General features: G+C 60.0%; 1 protein-coding gene across 5 annotated transcripts in view; it reads left to right on the plus strand.

Annotated features, from left to right (window-relative positions):
* Positions 1-22,358, plus strand: part of DPP6 (dipeptidyl peptidase like 6) — a gene marked incomplete at its 5' end in the record, with an annotated part of 869,135 nt that overhangs the window by 837,241 nt on the left and 9,536 nt on the right. For all 5 annotated transcript variants that reach the window (XM_080819089.1, XM_080819091.1, XM_080819088.1 and 2 more), the window contains 4 exons: positions 9,727-9,825; positions 14,232-14,301; positions 16,078-16,272; positions 21,488-21,542. In XM_080819089.1, the coding sequence (XP_080675215.1) occupies positions 9,727-9,825; positions 14,232-14,301; positions 16,078-16,272; positions 21,488-21,542 (419 nt within the window). The remainder of the gene's footprint in view (positions 1-9,726; positions 9,826-14,231; positions 14,302-16,077; positions 16,273-21,487; positions 21,543-22,358) is intronic.

The raw sequence follows: 22,358 nt of genomic DNA on the forward strand, positions 1-22,358 counted from the left end.
GGCAAGTGGACACGCATACCCTTGTCTTTATCCCTAGTGTAATTCAGACGCGTCCCGTCCCAGGCAGACCCTCGTAGAGCTGGGGGTGAAGAGAACATGCCCTCAGCCCCTCTTTCTTGGTCTTCCTCGACCCTGTCCCCAAGGAACCCCACTGCTTCCTTCCTCCCGACCCCCGCCGCCTTCCCACGGTGGTACCCCCGGCCCTGGCAGGACCCTGCTCTGCCTTCTGTCAGAAAGTCAGACCTCAGGCTCCGAAGGCAGCAGTCACTCTGCCCTTCCCTTGAGTATCAAGGCCGCCCAGTGTCCGTGACTCTGATTCCCGGCCCGGGGGTCAGGCGTCGAGCGCGGCTGGCAGGCAGGGTGAGACGTGTGGAAGGCGGAGCCTCCGGTGTTCTATGTAGACGCTGGTGAGAAAGTGGCCGGAGTGTTTCAAAGTAATTAAAACAGACTGATTTAAAGAGAGCATTTAGAGAATAATCCCAAATGATGACCATAGTCCACAAAACTTACCCAGTAATTACGAGAGACTCAAACGTAAAAGAGAACACTGGAAATAGATTCTTTAAATCACTTAAAATGCAAAAGAAGTCCAGAAAAGGGCTGTCAGACGGATACGAGACCCACTTGGAACACTTGCGTGGCCATCTGTGGGCAGAATGGGGGGCGCTGGCTGCGCCGGCCTGCCTGTTGTCCTCTCGGGGGGGTGCGCCGTTCTGGGCGCCACAGTGCCTGGCCCTGGGCCTCATCTCCGGCACCACTGGGGAGCCTTCTGGGAGCCTGTGAGGTTAGCGGTCGGGGCCACGTGCCCCATGGGGACAGGGTGTGACCCGATTATCAGGGCTACACCCCACCCAGCCACAGGCCGCCCACTCTTGTGGGCACAGGGGCTTGGAGAGTCCTGGGGAGGCTGCCTGAGGGGGTGGGCCGGACGCCCACCTCAAGGCAGGCCTCTCTGGGGTCGACAGACACAGCCCGGCATGACAGCCTTGTTTTAAAAAGTGTTCATGCTCGAATCTCTTTAGCAATGATTTTTCACTTTGAAACATGGAAATATTTCAAAAAGCCCCAACTGGAACATCTTTTTGTCTGAAGAGAACGTGTCCTTCTCACTTAGAGGACTTGTTAAAATGTAAGAATTATATAGAGTGTGTGTGTGTGTGTGTGTGTGTGTGTGAGAGAGAGTGTGTTTCTACGGTGGAATATCAACCATGAGAAAGAAAGAAACCTTGCCACCTGCGACGACGTCGATGGGACGGGAGGGTAATGTGCGAAGTGAAATACGTCCGTCCGAGAAAGACGATCGTACGATCTCCCTGATATGCAGACTTGAAGAAACAAGACAGAGGATCACAGGCAAGGGAGGGAGAGAAAGATAAAATAAGATGAAACCAGAGAGGGACACAAACCGTGAGAGACCGTTAACTCCTGGAAACAAACTGCGGGCTGCTGCACGGGAGAGCGGTGGCAGATGGGGGCACTGGGGGAGGGGCGTCAAGGGGGGCCCGTGACGGAACGAGCACGGGGTGTTACTTGCTCCTGAAGCATGACTGAATTCTACCCCGGGAACAAACGCACAAACGAACAAAAAGTACATAGAAAATTCCCTGATATTTCATGCAGTTTTTTCCTTCTTAAAAGTCTGTGGTCTGACGCACAGCAAACGGGGTGTGTGGTCAGTGTCCTCGCCGGACGCTGCTTCATGCTGCAGAGGGTGTCCCTCGGGGGGGGAAGCTGGGTATGGGGTGCGGGACGCTAGGCCCTGTTTTCGAAAAGTCCCGTGAATTTATGATTCTTTCAAAAGAAACAGCCTTTTTACTTTCTTAAATCTATAGCAAAAAATGCAAAACTATTTCCAGGTGCTTTTTCCCCCCATTTTAAGGAAACTAGGTGTGGCTGTTCAGAAAGCCATTCGCTTCAACACTCTGACTTGCTTCTTTGCAGGACACTGTTAGGGATCCGTCCACATCGGGGGTGACGCGGCGCCTGCATCTGGGGAGGCCTTGTGCCCGGTAGCCACACGCGGGTCTGGCCGCGATCACACGTCCGGGGCTGCTGGGGGCCAGGAGCGCAAGCCTGGGGAGCGAGACCCAGTCCCCACGTGTCCTCGGGCTCCCGTGCCTGCACATGACGCAGGCCTTCGTCTTAGGTGCCTCCCACACAGTGACACAGGCTGTTTTTTCTCTTTATAAAATGGGGCAGTGTGCGTGCGGGTGTCCCGCACCGTGAGAGCGTCTGGGAACAATTCGCCCCGTGCCCACCAGCGCAGGCAGCAGGGGACAGCTCTCGGTCCGAGAGGTCTCCCAATTCTGCGGGGAAACCAAGCGACCCCCTTCTTGTCACCAGGTTGGTGGCTGGCTGTGACAACCCCTCCGCCCGGTCAGCCCCCGGAGTCTGGAGGTTGTGGTTGTCATCCGTATTCTGGGGGGACCCCCTGAAAAGAGGTTTTTAGAGAAGCATTTCACTGTCTGGGGTTCAGGGGTCACAGTTGCTGGTGATTCCCGGGGTCGGGGGGCACGGAACGGGAAATGGAAGGATTCTGCCGGCAGCCTGCCGTCGGCCCGCGTGGGGGCATGGGGCGCCTCCCGTGAAGGTGACACCACCATGCTGCCAGCTGAGCACTGAGTCACGGGGAGCCGGACGGCGTCTGGGCCGTGCGGATGCGGAGTCCTCTCCGACCGCGCAACCTCGCAAGCCTGGGCGCCCTGCCGCGTGCGGACCCCGGCTTTCCAGCAGCCTGAGCCTCGCTCCGGGGGGGGCTCATCCCGACCCGCCCGTTGCCGCGTCTCTGGTTCTCACCGCAGCCCAGGGTTTTCCAGAACGCGGACGCAGGCCCCCGAGGTGGACACAGAATGACTCCGTGGTTGAGCTGCTGGGGGGGTCCACCCCCCAAGAGCAGAAGAGGCGTGTCCATCCCCGTGGGTCAGGACGTCAGGCCCGCACAACGGCTCCTTTTCACGCATGAGAATCTCAGGTGTCCCTGGGATCCGGCTGCTGTTGCGGAACTGCCCAGCAGTGAGATGGCCCGTGCTGCTCCCTGCGTGCGCCCCTGTCTGCCGCAGCCCACCCTCCCCGCCCCTGCACGCGTGTCCTCCTGTCCTTTACGCCCTCGAGGGGCTTCGGGGCCGGACAACAGGGCAAGGTTGAAGTAGGGGGGTCCCAGTAACTGCGACAGTGCGGGCAGCCTGGCTTCCTGTGAGCGCCAGCATCACAGCCTCTGACTCCCCATTCTCCTCTTGCCGGTCCCGGCCCTGCCCCGTGCCCCACGCCCCATGTCCTTCTGGCTGCACAGAATGCCAGGAAATAACTCTCCTCCCAGCTCCGTGCCCCTCGGGTAAAATCAGCCACTGGGAGTGCCACCACCAGAATCTGAGTGCACATCCCCCAGAAACGTGGGCCTCGCGCCCCAGAGGCCACAGGTTCAAGGTCAGGATGTCGCCAGGGTGACTGGGTTCCAAGGCTATCAGGGGAGGTGGTCCCCCAGCTTCCAGTGGCGGCTGGCAAGCATTCTGGCGTTCCTGGGCTAGCACAGGGTCACCGTTCCTCGTCACACGGCCTCCTCGTGTGTGGTCTTGTGTCCAAATCTCCCCTTCCTACAAGGACACCGGTCAGTCACGCTGGATTAGGACCCTCATGGCCTCAGCCCAACTTGTTTCTGCTGCAAAGACCCTGATTCCAAATACGGCCACCGTCAGAGGTACTGGGGGCAAGGACGTCAGCATGTTTGGGGGACACAATTCGACATACAACACAGCAGAATGAGGGTTTGTAATTTGCTCCCGTGAAACCCAGGTCGTGGGATCCTTGTCGCTGTCCCGGGAGGAAGCCCATCACCATCGCCCCTGCTTCTGGCCACGTGGGCAGGAAGAAAGAAAAGAAGGTGGTGTGGGATTTGTCGCATCGAGGCCCAGTGGATGTCGGCGTCATTTCCAGCACACGGGATTCCCTCAGGGGGACCCACTGAGATGCCACAGAGGCCCCGGAAGGAGGGAGATTTGGGTTATCTTTGTGATTTTTTTTTTCAAGTCCTCATTTTCCCCACTGTGCTGTAGGAATTCCCAGATTACGAGCAACCTCGGTGTGGAGGGTGGGAAGGATGAGAGCCAAGTGGTGTTTCTTTAACTCACTGGGCATGGGGTTGCTGTGCATACGGGCTCACCGCAGGAAAGAAGGGAAACCCGTTTTGTTCTGGAAACCTGAGATTTGGGAGTGAAAAGATATTAGATGGCAATGGACGGAACGTCTTCATTTCAAGGCTGGAAGGTGCAGGTCAGTCCGGGCACAGCGCTCCCTGGATGGCCTTCGTCACGCCCCGGGTACGGCGGTCTGGGGAGGCGGTGGGCCGTGGGCCTGCCCGCCCCGCAGCCTCTGTGCCCGTCCCTCGGGCTCCCTCTGTCTGGGATCGCTGCGGTCATCTCCGTCCCCCGTGTCCTCAGCAGACGCCAGACGCACGGCCTCGCTGGTCAGATGCGACACGTCACTCCCGAGGGCTGCGGCGGTCGCAGGGACGGTCAAAGGGCGCACAACGCAGTTCCTCGCTCCTCACCGACAACCCGTGAGGAGGGCGACCCGGCTCGATGTCTCAGATGAAACACTGAGGCTCTCGGGTTGCAGAAATAACCAACAGCTAACACACTGTTTCTCCTGGAATTCTGATGCGCCAAGAGCAAATCATCTGAGTTCTCTCGGAAGAGAGAAAAGAAGGAAGAGAGGAAGGCGGAGAAACCATGAACCGCAGTGCGCTCCGGTTTTTTTTAAAGATGGGGTCGAATGTTCGGATTTTTCAGGTCACGAAGTCAGTCAGTGAACGTGGACAGAAGCCGGCGGTGCGGGCTTCACGCGGGTGTTGGGACGTGCAAATGAGTCTGGAGCGGGAGACCCAAACCCCGGCAGCCCCCGGTCCCTGCCCCGTCCCGGAGGGGGACAGCGCGGACAGGTGGGGGTCCTCCTGGGACGTGAGAGCTGGAAGTTGCGGTCCGGGGCACACGGCAGACCCTGCGCCCGGAGTTTCCAGCCTCTGGTTCTGTTGTGTTGTCGTCATCGTCTAAACCAGATTCTCTCATCACAGCTCCCAAAATCAACCCCGGGTTAGTCTGACTCAGCGCCGAGTCCCTCGCGGTGTTTAAACCTCATGCATCGGGAACGCCGTGCTGCCTGGCTGTGTGGACGGAGACGGGACGTGGGGGCTGCGTGCACGTGGCAGTGACAGGAGGGCCCCCCCGGCTCTCGGGAAGGTGGCTTTTGGGCACGCTGTGGGAAGCCCGGTCTGCCAGCTGGCGTGCGGCCTGTGCTCATGGCAGCTCCGGGCCCCGAGGACAGAAGCTTCGGGAACGATGCCGGCCCGCTGGAGAGAGGCCCCGGCCAGGTCAGGGCCAGTCGGCACAGCCACCCCAGCCGTGCTCTGCCGCGTGAAATGACTGTTTCAGAATTCTTTGTCCTTTCTCGTCCTCCCCGCTGACCCCAGCGCCCCCCTGGGGATGCGTGACTCCTTTCCCTTCAGAAATTCTGATCTTGCGAGCAGAGCCTGCGGGCTTGTGTTCGCAGATGTGACTCTGAATTATTTAGAAGCGGTTTCCCTAAGAACATAATTATGGCTGGGACCCAAGTACACTCATCTGGGGCTTGGGCATTCATACAACTTAGGTGCCGGGACAGAAAAGCCAACAAAACCACACTTACTACGTGGCTGGTGTTAACGTGAGGGGGGCGTACAGCTCGGCTCCTCGGACGCGCCGTCCAGGCCGCGGCCCGGGCTGCGGCGAGAGGCCCGGACACGCCGGTGGGGCGAGGAGACTCCACCACGGGGCGTGATCTCCGGGCGCTCGCTCCTGGCCTCTCCTTCCCACCGACACAGGAGAAGGGCGGCCGCCGCCTTTGTCCTCCGCAGGTCGGCCGCCCATTGGCTTCTGGCAGATTCTGGCCCCATTTCCCCGAATGCGGCCAAGTGGGGACCCCGCAGTGCCGTGAGCAGCAGGGTCTGGAGCAGCCCGCGGGCCACGGCGCGTCGTCCGCGGGGGCCCAGCCGGGGTGGGGGCGGCCCCTCTGAGCCGGCCCGCGCGCCTGCCGTCTCACTGAGTCCAGATCTGATAATAGCTAATTCCGCCAAATATTAGAGGGGGCTCACATTTAATTAAGGAGTGGCCATTTGTATGCTCCCCACGGGAGGTCCCCGTGGCCGTGAAGTCAAAAGAAGGGTCCTTCGGGAACACGCCAATCTTCTCTTATTTCCTCTGCTGAGCTCCTGCCTTCTTTGAATGCAATTATGGGAACAAATAAAATGGCTTAACTCAACTCCCCCGTGGGCCAGCCAGCTCTCTGCTGATAAAACCAGCTGTGTGGGCAATCATTAAATGAGAAATCTAATATTTAACTAAATTTAATAGTCTGTTGCTTTGGTGCCTCTGTGAAGGGTGGGATTTCGGGGCAGAGGCGAGCTATTCAGACGGAGTCCACGGGGTCCGTGCTCTGTTCGAATATCACGTGCCCCCGTTCAAAGCCGGAGCTCCGGGGTCCAGGAGCGGGAGGGCTGTTCCCGCGGCGAGCGCGTGTTCTCCGTAACTCCAGGCAAGCTGAACTCGGTGGGCAGCAAAACCACACTGCGACCTACGTGTGAAATTTCTCCTTCAGGATCGGCGTTAGAGGTTGCCGAGGGATGTCGGAAATACCGGCTCCACACGTGCACACGGCGAGAGGAGCATAATGACCCATGAGAAGCTCTGTAGGTTCTTCCATTTTGGAAGCCGGTGGTCCAGGCTGGCCTCGCCACCAGCAGACTTGCCCCGCGGAGACTGTGGCCCGCGCCCCAGGAGCATGCTGCTGCCTCTTGGGAGCTGCGGCCCACCTTTGTTCCCATTAGTGCCTGCTAATTGCCCTCGTCCAGCTGGACCCACGTGTATACACTTGGCCTAGAAGGATGGCGGGCTCTCCGATGACCCCGGGAGACCTGAGCACCGGCTCCGCAGTGAGCACAGGTCTGGGCGGCGTCCGTGAATGGCATCCTGATCCGGGCGTTAACTCAGCATTAACTTGCGTTTGTCACGAGTCCTTCCAGTGCTGTACGCTTTCCAGTCAGTGTAATGAAGCGTGCTTTGGTTCTGTTGCCGGGGGTGGGGGAGCCTCCAATGGGGTCGACTCTTACTGCTCAAGAGGCCTGAAACACGCCGGAGGAAGCCCCCGGCCCCAGGCCCTCGCAGCTTCCTGTCCAGCGGAGTCCGTCTTGGGGCCATGGAAAAGGGGCCGTGGGGAAACAGGGAGAAAGACGGGGGTGGAAACCCAGACTCTGCTTCAGGGGAGATAACGTCATTTCTGGAGTATGGATTGGATTTGCACGTCTACTCAGGTGACTGGAAACTCGTGTGATTTGTCTCTGGGATGGGACCGAGCACTGATGCCTTGGGTGCCGGAGGTCAGGGAAAGGCAGTCGGACAAATGACCACAACCCTTACAGTTGTGTTCAGAGGGGGTACCCAAGCTGGGCTTCTATTTGTGGATGTCATGTTTGACCTGAGGGAGGAGCCAGCAAAGAAAGTTCCAGTCATGGGGATCAGTGACTGTGCCAAGGTCCTGTGGCAGCAGAGACTTGGAAAAATGTGATTTTCCTCCCCTCTGCAGAGCTGCTTTCTCGACTTCCTGCCCTACCATTGGGACGAGAACACAAATAAGAAATAGTTCATGTCTCACAGACCAGCTCCTCTCCCCTGACAGTGCCCACCCACAACACTGTTAAAGGGCCCAGGGCACTAAATGAGATTTATTTACTTATTATTTTAGAGAGAGAAAGAGAAAGCACAGCAGGGAGGGGGGGGGCAGGGAGAGGGAGAGAATCTCCACCCAGCGCAGAGCCAGATGTGGGGCTCGATCTCACCACCCTGAGATCATGACTTGGGCCAAAATCAAGAATCGGACGTTCAACAAATTGAGCCCCCCGGGAACCCCACGGATGAGGGCATTTAGACTTAGCAAAAGCAAGTGCTGTGTGGGCTTTCCGAGGAGTCCAGGCAGGGGTGTGGGGCAGGCCGAGGGGCACCCCCGCCACCCTGGGCCGGCGCCCCTCCCCCAACTTGTGTGCGTGACCGTGAGGTACAGTGTGCCCTCTCTCAGCCACATCTCCAGGTCTCAGAGTTCAGGTCGTCTGCCTGGACCTCCCGGTACCTCCCTTGCAGACACAGTGTCCGAACCCACTGTCCACAAAGGACACCAGCTCTTGCCTGCCACACGATGTTCAGAATCTTCCATGGTTTGGGTCCAGCTTAAGGTTTTTTTTATTTTTAACTCTCCCTATTTGAAAACGAGTGTTACGGTCCCCCCCCCCTTCATCAAAGCTTAATTTTCAAATACGTGTCCAGCAACTTGTAAAACATTTTTGGTTTCGTCTGTTTGCTCATCACCGTTCTGGAACTGTCCCTGTCGGCAGGCGGCCGCGGGACTTTGCCAGGGCCCTGCTCACAGACAGGCCCTCGGATCCCTGGTGGCCACATGTCCTTCTGAGAAAACCACTCGGTGCCCGAGTCCCCTGATTCTGGGCCGTATCGGGCCTCCATGCGCCGTCATGGAGTTACTCAGGGTCTGTTGCTCTGAAAGGGAGTTGGCACGGGACGCTTCCCCGTCCCCGGAGCACTGCTTGTGGCGTGAGTTCACTCGGGAAAATATTCATGAATGTTTCAGAGCTATTTCAGGAGCCAGAGCTGGAGCTCCTTGATGAAAGATTTCCGTTCCTGGTGGGCCACTAGGTGTCCCCATGCGTGGGCTCAACATGAGAAAGGAAGAGGGAGGCCCGGTGGTTTTGTTACGGAGCAGATGGTGATGAGGGAGGAAGGGCCTTTGCAGCAGGAAATCGGCGAAGTGGGCTGACGAGGGGCGTCCGTGTTCCTGGGGAAACACCACCGGGGCTCACTTGCCAAGAGGACCCGCCCAGGCTGTACCGTCTCCTGCTAATTTGGAGGGAAAGGGCTGGTCCGGCTTTAGGGCCAGCTAGTAGGGACACCCAGATTAGGGTGTCCTAAACCAGATCACATCGTGATTCGGATAAGAGATGTGAATCCACTTTTCCTGCAAAATTTGAATGAAGGGCACACTCCAGCCTGCACCCTCCTTGCCTTCTGTGGTTACTGTGGCCACTGGATTTGGACTGTCCTACCAGATATGTGATGTTGGTTTTCTGAATTTGGACTGTCCTACCAGATATGTGATGTTGGTTTTCTGGATTTGGACTGTCCTACCAGATATGTGATGTTGGTTTTCTGAAACCAGCAGTTTGGGGATGAAACAAACCCAGACCAGGACGCCTGGGGGGCTCAGTTGGTGAAGCATCTGCCTTCGGCTCAGGTCACGATCCCCGGGTCCTGGGATCGAGCCCCGCATCGGGCTTCCTGCTCAGCGGGGAACCTGATTCTCCCTCTCCCACTCCCCCTGCTTATGCTTTTTCTCTCTCAAATAAATAAAATCTTTAAAAAAATAAATACCCAGACCTATACATGTGAGTGAGCGGTGCCATGGGAACAAGAAGCTACGGACGGTGGAGGGTCTACCTGAGACGGTAGAAAGAACCCTCCATCTGCCCAAGCCCCTGACCTGAGGACGGGGCGTCCCCCTTGTCTCAGTTTCCCGGTCTGCGCAAAAGAAATAACAACCGTCCCCTCCGGGCCTGACGTAGGAAATCGAGGCAGGAAAGCCCTTGGCTTCAGTAAGTGATCGCTGAGTCTGAACGTGTCATTTTTCTTTCTCTCTCAGAAATGTTTGATCTGGAAACAAATGAGCGTGTACAGAAGGCCGTACGTGACCGACAGATGCCCAAAGTGGAATACAGGAAGGTCGAGGTTGATGATTACAGTAAGTGCCGCGTTGTCCTCCTGCGAGGGGAAGCCCAGCCGCGGGCGGGGGACTGCTGTGCCCTGAGGCTCCCCCACGCCCCACTGCCCGGCCTCCTGGCTGGAAATGCATCCCAGCCCGCGCGGGGGAGACTCGGGCGGGGCTCATGGGGGAGCGCATCCTGCCCTGGGCCTACTGTGCTCAGACCCAAGACACCCCTGGGGCAACAGACCAAAAAAACAGGGGAGCGTGGATTTCTGTCCTTAAGAGGCTGACAGTAAATAAGGTCCCAGGCCGAAATTCTCTCCTTTGGGGGAAACAAGTCATGACCCCATCCAGAGGAGACATCCTTCCTCTGGAAATTTCTTTTCTGTTCATCTGATGTTTTCCTGCTTCATCGTCTAAGCTCTCGGTGATGACTATGGGCCGAGGAGGCATCCTTGCGACTGGAGAGATGGTCCCATGAAGGACTGGCGGGCCATCACGCCTGAGAGCACCCAGCACTTGGCCTTTCTTTGTGTCCCTCTTTGTCTTGAGCTGTCCCTTCTCTTTACAAGCACGGACGCTGTGCTGGATCCCCGGACCCCTGGCCGGAAGCGGACTCCTGTCTCCAGGAGGGAAGCGGAGTCCTCATAGCCTCACTCCCCCTCTCTAGAGAGGGCCGCCCCGGTCAACCCAGCCCACCCTGGCAGCCTCACTGCCTGCCAGTTGTTTGCCCTTGGAAACTCCATGTGTGCGATGCCCCCAAACACATCTGTCTTTCCCCCAGAGCTCTGTCCCTGCTTTGGGGGACAGCACCCTTCTCTCAAACAAGGTAGGCTCCAATCTTCGTTCAGCAACGTCCACCCATCACTCAGCTTGTCAAAGAGCTTTCCCCTCTTGGGCTGACTCGGCCGGACTGACTGTCATTGCTGGAGCTCTTTGTTGAAGACGAGTAGGTCAGCAGGGGTCGACGGAGAGGGTTGAGATGGAGGACTGATGTCTGAACTGCAGGGTAGGGGCTGGGGTCGTTGTGCCCCTGCCTGTGTTGGCCGCCCTAACCCATCCCTGGAGGCTCCTTCCCTACCTCTTCCCTTACAGAGGGACAGTGGCTCCTCAGCTGGGCCAGCAGGCCCAGGGGCATTATTAAGCATCCCCTTGTAAGAAAAACACAGCGACCTGACAGTCTGTGACCTCCCAAGGTCAGGAGCCCAGGATCACCCCCATGAAACAGAAGCAGAGTGACCCAGACAGCGTACATGGCAGAGAAATGGCCCAGGAGTTCAGAACAGCACGAGTGGACTGGCGTCACCTGAAGGTTCCCAGGAAGGTGGGACCAGGACGGGGTCCTTGGAGTGGGCTTTACGGTGCCCACAGGAGGGGAGAGTGCTGTCCCGGAGGGAGCAGCACGAGCCAGTGCTCACTGAGGGGAGAGTCAGGAGGCTGACCTCGACTCAGCCTGGAGGAGAGTCCCCACGTGTCAGTGGACCCACAGGGACCCCTCACTCAGAAGCACCTTCAGTCCATCCATAGGCTCCTGGCCGCAACACCCTGGTCCTATCAGTGGGCCCTGCGGAGTCTGTGTTAGAGCGTCTCCCCACGGTGCGAGAGATGAGGTGGGGTTACGTGCTCCCTTCTGAAAATCAAGAAATACGGTGAGCGCCAAATCCTGGCCCCAGCCTCTGGGCCCCAAGGCTTTCTCTTTTAAAAGACCCCGAAGATGATCCTTCTGACGAGGGAGACAAGGAAGGAGATGAATGGGGAAGGGTCTGGGGGCGGGAGAAGAAACAAACCCGAAAACCACACATTTGCCCCCACCGGGAGATGTGGTGAGGGCCCTGGGGGTCTCTTCCCGCAGGTCCAAGGGTCATTCCCGCCACCTCCCTGCCTGGTAGTTTCTCCTGGGTCTCCACGAGATGCGCTCGGTTTCCACAGGACCCACTCGGCCAGGAGCCACGGGCAGCTTTGGGCGTCCAGGGAGTGGCAGGCCCAGTCGGGGGGCGCCTAGGCAGAGGCAGGCCCAGCAGGGGGCGCTCATGGAAGCAGAAGGCCCTGCAGGGGGCATCTGGGGAGCCGCGGGCCCAGCAGGGGCCGTCCAGGCAGGCTCACTGGCGAGAGCGAGAAGAGCAGTAAACCAAACGGACGTGGACGTGGAGACTGCGTTGTGCACAGATGCCGCCACCGGGGCTCGGGGGAAACGGCAGAGCTAACACGAGGGGGCAAGAAGCTCACGAGACCGGCAGAGCAGGAGGACACACGGGAGCCGCGGGAATCCCAGCTCTGTCGGCGATCGGGAGACACAGGGACACACCAGCGAGCAGCACGGGCGTGTGGCCCCGGGTGACACCAGCTCCTGATGGATTCCCCCGAGTCTCGGCTTGTTTGTCTTAAATCCCACCCCTGTCCCTGCTGCTCCGTGAAGAGAGCTGCACGGGGCAGTTCGGGGGAACCCCCATATGGAGGGCCCGTCAGGGACACCGCCTACCCCAGAAGCAGGTCAGAGGAAAATCTGGGCGGCCCCCACAGAGCGCAGCTGGGCAGGGTCCCCACGGACCCTGGCGTCCAGTTACTCAGAACAGACTCAAATTCGTGAGAATCTTAAACAAACTGCGTGTTTCTCGGTGCCATTTTCTTCTGTAGGGAAGAACCAAAAGGCAGGAAAACAACAAGATGATTTTAAATTGATAGGGGGTGGGTGAATGACGGAGGGACGGAGCGATGGAAGGACAGGAGATGGCAGACGGCTGAATAAACAGGCAAGCAATTTCCACACTTTGGTTCCGACCCCTGTTACCTCCCAGGTCTATCCACAGACCTCTAGACAGGCTCCGAAATTTCTAGGCCCCAGTGCAACATGACAGCGTGGGGCTCTTCATTCACGCTCATTCCTGCTGCGCACCACAGGGCCCTTGCACAGGCTGTGCGGCCGGCCTGGAGGCCCTCCGTGGTCAGACTTCAACTTCCTGCCCCACCCCCAACCCCGGCAGTACTTTTTCTGGAACACTCCGTCCCATTTTCCCGTGTCCGTTGCTTCCTATCGCAGGCTATGAGGCCAGATTATATTTCTACACAAAATTCTTCCTCATCTCCTGGGCCCGCTGCCCTCCTTCTTTACACCAGTCCACACACGGCTGTCCCAGCAGTTTCCCAAATCCTAACACCATCCCCTCCAAAAATGCAGACAAAGACCTTTAGAAACAAATCATCAACTCTCCCACCCTTGCCATCTGAGTTCCTTCCCGTGCAAGGTTTCCTTGCTAGGTGGTTGAGAATGCAGGTGCTAGGAAAGCAGGCGTGTGTGGGGACTGTCACCTGAATGTCACCCCTCTGGGGCCACAGTCTGCAAGATGTGCTCCTCCCGACCTGTCTGGTTATGTTTTATTTTTTCATTTCATGCCACTGGAGGCTCAGGCTTTCCTTCGGGAAACAGTCCGTCTTCAGGAAGGGCTCCTGGCCCTGTATGCAGCCAGTCGTGGCCGAGGTCGCCCGCGGGCTTATCAGCGGCAGAGAGCAGCCCAGACCATGTTTTATGGATGTTGCATGATAAAGTCAGACGCCTGCCTCTCTGCTGGTCCCTGGGCCATTGATCCAATTTGCAAGCCATTAACATTCGGCCAGAATCAGTAATGAGCGCCTGGTCCGAGCCGGCTGCTGAGCCCGCCCCCCAGCCTGGGATGTATCCGTAGTAATCGTGGTGAAAAAGCTACTAATTCCAATTTAATTGCTAATCTGGGCTGTGGTTAACATCAATAAACAATTTCTAACTTGGGCAGGAAGGTGTGTTTGGGGGGAGGGGGACAGAAGAAACTGGTATGGGAGCCCCCTCCCTCCCACACCGGGTCCGTGGCTGCCGGGCCAAGATCTGAAGGAGCTCGCGCCACAGCCCCCTCGCCTCCGCTCTCGCTGTCCCCCGGCGGTGGCTCTGCGGGCAGTCAGGTGGCCGGCACCAACCTGCACACGGCGAGGCCGCGCCGGCTCCCAGCCTCGCCCTCTGGGCTGCCGCCCGCGCCCCACTCTCATCCCGGCCCCATTCCCGTGGCCCCCCAATGTCCGTCCCCACTCAACTGCGTGTCTCGGCACCACTGCAGGTAGAGACACATGGCGCCCTTGGGGTTTCATTTCTCCCAGCCTGGAATCCGGCTGTGGACAAGGGTTTACAGCCTTCCAGGCTTTTCTGGGTTTCGGCGCCCGGTTTGCAAGCTTGGATTTAAGCGTCAGCGGGAGAAGCTCAGCGTCGAGGTGGTTGGGCGATGTGCCTAAGGTCACTCAGCAGGCCAGAGTCGCTGAGATAAAAGTCAGGGCCAGCCCCGGGGCTGTGGGGGGACCCCCCAAGTCCCCTCCAGAGTGTCCTTCTCCCGGGGCCTCTGTGGCACTCCGTGGCCAGCGCCCTTTCCTTCCCGGGGCGCGCTGCCCCCTGACGTGCCACCCTGTGTTCTGTTTGTGCCTAGACTTGCCCGTCCAGATCCTCAAGCCGGCGACCTTCACCGACACCGCCCACTACCCCTTGCTGCTGGTGGTGTGAGTACCGTCGCCGCCCCCTCGGGGTGCTTGCCTGGGGACCCGGTGACACCATGGAGACCCAAACGGAACTCTTGAGAGAAAGACGAGCGTGAGGAAGGAGGTTGGGAAGCAGATCGGGAGGCGGGCCAGGCCGCCCGCAGCAGTCAGGGCCCCCGACGACCAAAGGCGGGGGGCCCGTACCCCTCGCCGTGGTCCGCTCGTGGTCCGACACCCGAGCAGGTCTTCCCGGGCGGGCCGCGGCACCGTGGCTGTGAACAGGCTCCGCCGGGCCGGGCCGGGGAGGCTGGGCTGGGAGCCCCGACGGGACGTGGCACGAAGGCCCCCAGGGCGCACGTCCCGCAGGAGGCGCAGGCCGAGTGCAGGGTTCACGCGGGCACACCGGGCACACCAGGCACCGGAGGGGTTTTTACGGGCGGACGCCACCCGGATGTGCGACACGTCCTCTCTTCGCCTCCGCGTGTGCTCTCTCGGGGCGCGGGGGGCTGAGCTCGGCCACGGCCTCCCGAGAGCCACCCTCACCGCTTACCGGAAGGCGGTCGGGGCGGAGCGGTGGCGGCCGCGTTGTCGCAGGACCCGGGGAAAGCTCGCGCCTGAGTGCGCGTCGCAGCACCGGACCGACCCCGCTCCTGGGCCCGGGGCTCGGTCCCCCGGCAGCCAAAGGCGTCGCCACAGAGCTGCCCCCGGCTTAGACCCCACGGTTGGGTTCCGTCTGCGGTTAATTAAGCTGCTCCCCTCACTGGGCGGGCTTAGCACTGGGCCGGCAACCATGCACGTGCCTCACACCTGCCCCTCACACACCCCTCACGCTCACACCCCTCACGCACACATGCCCCTAACACCCACACCCTCTTCACACACACCACTTGCACACTCATATACTCCCTTCACACATGCCCCTCACACACACACTCCCCTCACACACCCCTTCACACACATCCCACACCCTTCATACCCCTCACAAACATCTCACACACCCCTTCCACACACACCTTTATGCACTCTTCACACACCTGTCACACATACCTCTCACACACACGGCTCACACACAACACACATACACCTCACATACACCCACACATACACACCCTTCACACACACCTCAGACACACACCTCACGTATACCCCTGCACACACACCCCTGACACACTCTTCACATACCCATCCCTCACACACCCCTCCCACCCCCACACCCCTCACACACGCCTCACACATACCTCACACACTCGTCACACACACACCGCTTACACATCCTTCACGCACACACCTGCATCCACACTCATCACAGACACCACTTCTCATACACTTCACACACACACCTTGCACACCCATCACATGTAGTTACACGCACTTCACACACATCTCTGCACCTGCACTCCTCACACACATCTCACACACACAAACACGCCCCCTCGCCCTCACACCCTCAGTCCCTGGGGAAAACCAGGACGGCGGGGGCAGCGGGAGCTGTCACCTCCATGGGCCGGGCCCAGCCAGCGCGGTCGGCGGACTGGCTCTCGGGGCGGGCAGCCGCCCGTTGCTGTTGCCAGGGAGAGGCTGGCGTCCCCCTACTCGTCCCCGTCCGACCAAGAGGGAGAAGACTTCGGGAGCGTCGCCGGCGCCCCAGCGTGGCGCCCGGGTCCCCGTCCCGGCCGGCCAGTCACCGGGGACGAGGCGCAGCAGGTGGCCTGTCGGCCCCACGCGGGGACCCGGGGGACGCAGCCGTCCGTGGGGCCGGCCGCTCGCCGCAGACCGAGGCCACGGGCTCTCTTCCAGGGACGGTGCCCCGGGCAGCCAGAGCGTGGCCGAGAAGTTCGCGGTGACCTGGGAGACGGTGCTGGTGAGCAGCCACGGCGCCGTGGTGGTCAAGTGCGACGGCCGCGGCAGCGGCTTCCAGGGGACCAAGCTCCTGCATGAGGTGGGGCGGAGGCTGGGCGCCCTGGAGGAGAAGGACCAGATGGAGGCCGTGCGGTGAGGACCCCGGGGGCGCTGGCGGGAGGGGCGGGAGGGGACCCTGGTCGCGGGGCTGCTCGGTGCGCGGGGTCCCCTGCGATCTGCTCACGCTCACAGCACTCTGCGAGCGATTCCAAGGTGGCCTTCGGGGGAAGCTTCTAGTAACATTCTCCCGAGACTCTTACGCTAGTTTCCGCCGAGCCAGGGAGCTTGTGTGTTGCCAAAAACAAGGTGCTGAGCCTGTGGGTGGGACCGGCTTGGCTCCGCAGCGCCGTGGTCACAGGTGCACACACATGCACACACGCACACACACCTGTCTTCGCCATTCATCACAAGGGAGAGAGCGGGGAGGCAGGGAAGATGGGAAACGGGGGTGGGGGACAACAGGAGTGGGACAGAGGAAAGGATCCTGGCACCCAGGGGGTCGCTCAGAGAAGCCCGCTCGGCCCCAAAGCGTGGCCCGTCCTTGTCTCATGATGCTGCACATGCTGGCCGCTGAGCAGAGACCAGCAGAGGACAGAAGGAGGCTGAGCACCAAGGGACAGATGCTCAAAACGACCGGAGTTTCGCTGTCGCCCTGGAAAAAAGACATCAAGAGCCCATTCCTGGCCGGCGCCGGCTTTCGCGCCCCGCAGGCAGGGAGGTTTTTCTCGGTCCGCCGGCCTGCGGGCTGCGGCGTGGACGTGACCCAGCCGCCGAGAGATGTTGCCGAACCGCTCGGCCGGTCAGCAGGCTTGCGTCTGGGGAACGACGGGAGGGGCTGGGGAACCCACAGAACGGGGCCTCTAGTGACGACAGTCGTCTTCCCTGCGAAGAGGGGTGTGGGACGCTGGCCCCCGGGCGCGTGGACAGGGTGGGACACGGTGTGCAGATGACAAATGCTTGTGCCCTGGAGGGCTGCGAGGAAGCGTGGTATCCCGTCCCCGCTCTTGCCGTGGCTCTGTGCTTCGCACGTCGGAAACATTTCACCTTCCTGACTCGTGACATTGTTTCTGAATCTTTCTGAAAAGATCGGGGGGCCCCTGTGTGGGCTTAGTTAGATAATTTTTAATGGGTGAAATGGTGAGTGAGCGAAGGAATGGTCCTCTCTGTTCAAGGGCATTGTGAGCTGGTTGAGGAGAGACGAGGCGATGTGCCCAGGGCCCTGTCAGAAAATTTAGGGGAGGGGAAGCTTCTGGGGACCGATGGTCTGAGAAGGTATATCTGTTAGGGTGCTTTTGCCTGGGAGCTAACACACGGGCAGACAAAGCCAAACGTGCTTTTGAAATAAGGAACTGTATCGGCTCTGGAAGTCCAGAGCGATGGGAGGCCTCAGGGCTCAGCAGTACCAGCCCAAGCCCGGGCTCTCTCCGTCGCTCTGCTCAGCCAGCCTCCACGGCCTCCTCCAGAGCCGATTCTCTTCCTGCTCACAGGACGGCTGCCAGGAGCACCTCGGCCCGTGCCTCTTCATTCGCCTGTGGCAGGTTGGGGAGGGAGCCATTTCCAGAAACTTCCAGGAAAGAAGGGAGGAGCTTCCCCAGAAGCACCCACCAAACCCCCCCTTCCATGCCCCTGACCAGCCCGGAATCCAGGACCCATGACTGGCCAGAGAGGTGTGGGCTGTCACCCTGAGACCTAGGGGGTCCCCCCATGTACCTGGGAGCAGGGGAAGAAAGGTGGACAGTAGGGCTCTAGGGTTCTGTGTGGGAGGGGGAGGACGGCAGTGTCCGCCAAGGAAGGCTTCTTAGGAGAAGGGCAGGGGTCCCGTCGGGACTTGGATGTGGGGGTGGGACTTCCATCAGCGGCTATGGGGGTTGCCCTGCGAGATGGAGGCAAAGCCTTCCTCCCTCGGTGCCCCTCCTGGCCCACCCCGCTCTGACGGGCCCTGTGGAGCGTGGGGCACAGAGCACCTCGCCCCAGAGGCCCCGGGCGGAAGGACGCAGTGTCCTTCAGACGCACCCGCAGCCTGCGCGCCTGCAGGTGCTTGGCTGGGTCTCGTCGCTCCCCTCCGAGCATGGGAACAAGAGAGCAAAGGGTTGCTTCACACTCCCGGTGTTTTCTACAAATAAGGAGTTGATCTGGCCATCTGTTCAAAAGACAAGGCAGAACCCATTCTGGAAAGACAGTAAATAGCATCAACGCTTAGGCCACCGAGGCTTGCAAACACGAGGACACATAAACCGTTGAAAACCTTACAGCCTTCCTAAGACGTGTGGGAAGCTGAGGTCCCGATATTTCAAGCCACAGAGCACTCGACCAAGCTGTATTTAGGGTCTGGGCCTCGTGTTTCCATTTCAGAAAGAAATAACCCAGTTTTATCAGACGTTTAAGAAACCATGCGGCTGGCGGTGGTCCCCAGCCCCTTGTGTGACTCTCCCATCTTCTTCCACCTCCGTGCCTTTGTCCTGGAGCCCCCTGGGTCAGCAGCCTCACAGTGCCATGCCCCCCGCCCCATCACACAGAGCAGGACAGAGGCACTGGCCGTGCTTCTCCCCCCACCCTCGTTGGCTCCTCTTTCTTGCTGAATCAAGCCCGGGCTGTGAGCTTCCCCCACTCTGAGGGTGCCGTGGCACCTGTGTCAGCTTGGGTCCCCAAGAAGGGTGCCTGGGTCGGCTTAGCCGGAGGGTTGGGCGTGGGCTGTCTGTGAAGGATGCCAGGGCATGAGTGACACCAGGCTGCAGGGGACTCTGCCACTGTGCGGGGGGCGGTGGGGTCGGGGGATGGAGGACCCGATGGGAAGGGGGTCTCCAGTGGCAGCCAGGCTCTGAGAGGCTCCACCAGGATGATGGGGAGCCCGTTGCCAAGAGAGCCAGTGGAGGACCCCACGCCAGGCCACCGAGGCCTCGCTGTAGGGCCCCGCTGTGCTCGGTGGCTGGGAGCACGGCTTGGGGGGCACAGACACCGTGGAGGTTTCTCTGACCCTGTCCCCGCCTGAAGACGAACAGCCCTGCTCGCCCAGGACCTCGTGCGGCCGCCCGTGAGATGTTCTCCTGACCTCGGTGTCACCCACGCCGACCAGCTCCCGGCTTCCCCGCGGCCGCCTCAGCGGTGGCCGCACCGGTCAGCGAGCAGGCCTCCCGTCACGCCGCGTCCCCGTGCTAGCCCCCTTCCGCAGTAGATCGAGCTTCTAGAGGGCTGGAGGCCTGTCCTCCCGGGGCCTCCGCAGACCAGCGTGGAACCGATCTCAGGACGTGCTCCGTAAAGACAAGCCCTGATGGACTCACTTGGGCTCTTGCTGGCCTCAGACCACCCCAGCAGTACAAAGTGCTCCCCGCATATGAAATCGGGCTCTCCTCGATCTTGGGGTCCCGCTGTTCACCAGAAGACAAGTCACCACGTGGGAATTGCTTGGTTTGTTGGCGAAAATACAAGTACAAGATGACAAAAGTAGTGGATGTTGGAAAAAACAACCACCCTTGGAAGATTCGGGAGTACTTTATCAGTGGGGGTCCGTATCGAGATTTCTGGCATTGACGTCAGGAAGTGAGTAGCTTGGTAATCAGAGGAAGGGGCTGCCCAAGGCCCACGGTTCTGCAGACTTGGAGGGCTGGAAGGCTGAGGGTGGACACCCAAGCTGTTTCACAAGTCGGAATGGAGCCCGTCGTGGCGCACACGCCTCACTCCTCGCTCCGTGGTCCCCACAGACCGCCCCTTGGCTTTGTTCCTTGTCCCTTGGCTTTGCAGACACGTGACTGTGATCTTCCTTCTTTATGGTGCTCCTCCTGGGTCTCTGGGTCTCTCCTCTTTTAAGGACACCGGTCACACCGGATCAAGGGCATGGACTTTAACCTCTTCTTAACTACCTACATCTGATGGCCTTATTTCCAAACACGGTCTCGCTCTGAGGTTTTAGGGGTTGGGACTTGACCGTAGTTTTCGGAGTTTAACCCATAACCACTGTTGAAATCAACAACAACAGAGTCCCTTGCCCTACTCCTGCTCCCTCCCCCCAGGCCTGTCCCGCAGAGGCCACCATACTCAGCCCTCCGTGGTCCGGAGCACAGTTGTCATTGCTGCATGAGCTCCCATCTCGTGACGTCTTGCGGGGCAGGTGAGGACTTAGCCATTCTGCACCCCGATCGTGTCTCGTTAGATCAGTATTTGGGGGTGAAGGACCACCGGGGACGTGGCTCGCTACGGAGCAGGTCTCCCACCTCGTACCCCACCGTCGTCGGCATCTTTTATTTCTGGAAGTGTTGCTCTGTCTTTCGCTTGAGAATCTTTCTCTGGACCTACTCGTGGTATCTCCCACTCGTCCCCGAATCTCGCTCACGCTCCTGTGAGCGCTTCTGCTCAAGCACAGAATCATCCTCGTGATCTGCCAATTCCAAGCTTCTCTTTCCTGTTTCTGTGGGGCGGCGGCCGCTAGGCCCAACTCCTGACGTTCTTTCACGACCTTCCTCCATCAGGAAAGTCGGGGACAGCGTTTCTCCAAGCTGGGGAGGAGGGCTGGTCCTTCAAGCGTTGGCTCTGAGGACGTGGTACCCAGAGCGTTCGGCTCAGTTCCGGCCTAGGAGGGCAGTTGTCAGGGATGGGACGGCTCCCGCCAACCAGCACAACCCAGGAGACAGAAGCAAGGGGGTGATCAGCAGGGTGGGGGAACGCGGGGAGCGGGGCTGTACGGGGTGGGGGAGGGCGTGCACATGGAAGGAAGCAACTTGCAGAGACCCAGGACGCAGCCGGTCCTCTGCCAGCAGGTAGCAAGACGCCCACTGCCGAATTAGAGTCCAGAAACCAGAAAGGTTCCTGCCATTTTGTGGGGAAACAAGGGATGCCAGAGGGAGTGGTAAGAGGCCGGCGGGGGCAAGGCAGGACCCGGGCAGCGCTGGCAGGGCCACCGAGCCGCTAGCGGCCGAGGCAGGAAGCACAAGGCAGGGCCCCCCCGCGGGAGTTGGGGACAAAGGACACAGCAGGTGCGGTGAGAGCCCGGCGCCTGACTCCAAGCCCCTTAGCACAGAGCCAGGGTCTGCTCTCCAGGCAGATCCCGGAGGACCCTCCCAGAGTGTGGGGCGGTTGGGAGTCCCACGGTCCAAGTGAGGAGCAGGGGACAGGGACCCCACAGCGCCTGGTCTCCGGAACGGCCCGGGCTGCTTTGCATTCCCGGCTCTCGGTCGGCAAGTGGGAGGGACCCGGACCGTTCTCACCTGGACTCTTTGAGGCCTTCAGTGCGGACTTACTGCCTGTGTCCGTGCACTAGGAAAGGCGATAAACCGTGGGGTGCGCTCACTCTCCCCTCTCTGCTTTGGCCTTGCAGGATGATGCTGAAGGAGCAGTACATTGACAAGACGCGCGTGGCCGTGTTCGGGAAGGTGAGCCCGCGCCAAGCTTGGTCGGGGCGCCCCCATCCCTGCCCCCATCCGAGAGCCCTGCCCAGCCCCCTCACCCAGCCCTGATGGGATTTGTCGGGAAGGTCTCTGGTCTCGTGCCGTGAGAGCGACGGCTCTGCTAAAAGCAAGAGGCTGGACGCTGAGGGATCCCAGCAAGGGGGCCCTCCCTCGACCCACTCAGGTCTCAGAGTTTCTGTCTCCATTATGTGCAAGGAAAGAATGAGAAGCCAGATCCCGTGAGATCACTCCCATTAGGTCCCTAACCCCTTTCTTACGGAAGCCGCGGCGCCTGGTGTGGTACCCCGGGAAGCAAGGGCGGGCAGGGGCCTTTATTTCTGTGTATCTCCATGAGCAGGGACCATATTCATTTACGGATTTGCCGACACGGAAGGAGGGCAGGAGGCGGTTCCGTTCCGCAGGACGGCCCACGTCCACGGGCTGTAGGCCCAGGGCTGCGAGTCAGGCCCGTGGGGGGCAGCTGGTGTCACCTGGGCACACGCCCCCCACCCCCATTCTTAGCCTGAATCTGTGGCCTCTTGATCGCAAGGGAGTGAGGCACAGAGGGACGGGCACAGACCCATCTTCCCTCCGAGAGAACGATCAGAGCATAGGTCACCTCGCAGTGACCTCATGGCGGGTGGAGGCTTGAAGACGTAATCCTGAGACGACCTCTTAGGTCATCACCCCTGGAACCTCCACGCCCAGCGTTCTCAGAGGGCAGCATACATTTGGGACGTGGTGACCCCAGACGGCTTCCTGGGGCCCCTCCGGAGGTGAGGCAGCAGAGGGGAGGGCCCG

The sequence above is a fragment of the Martes martes genome (assembly GCF_963455335.1).
Source record: "Martes martes genome assembly, chromosome: 11".
NCBI classification, from domain to species: Eukaryota; Metazoa; Chordata; class Mammalia; order Carnivora; family Mustelidae; genus Martes; species Martes martes.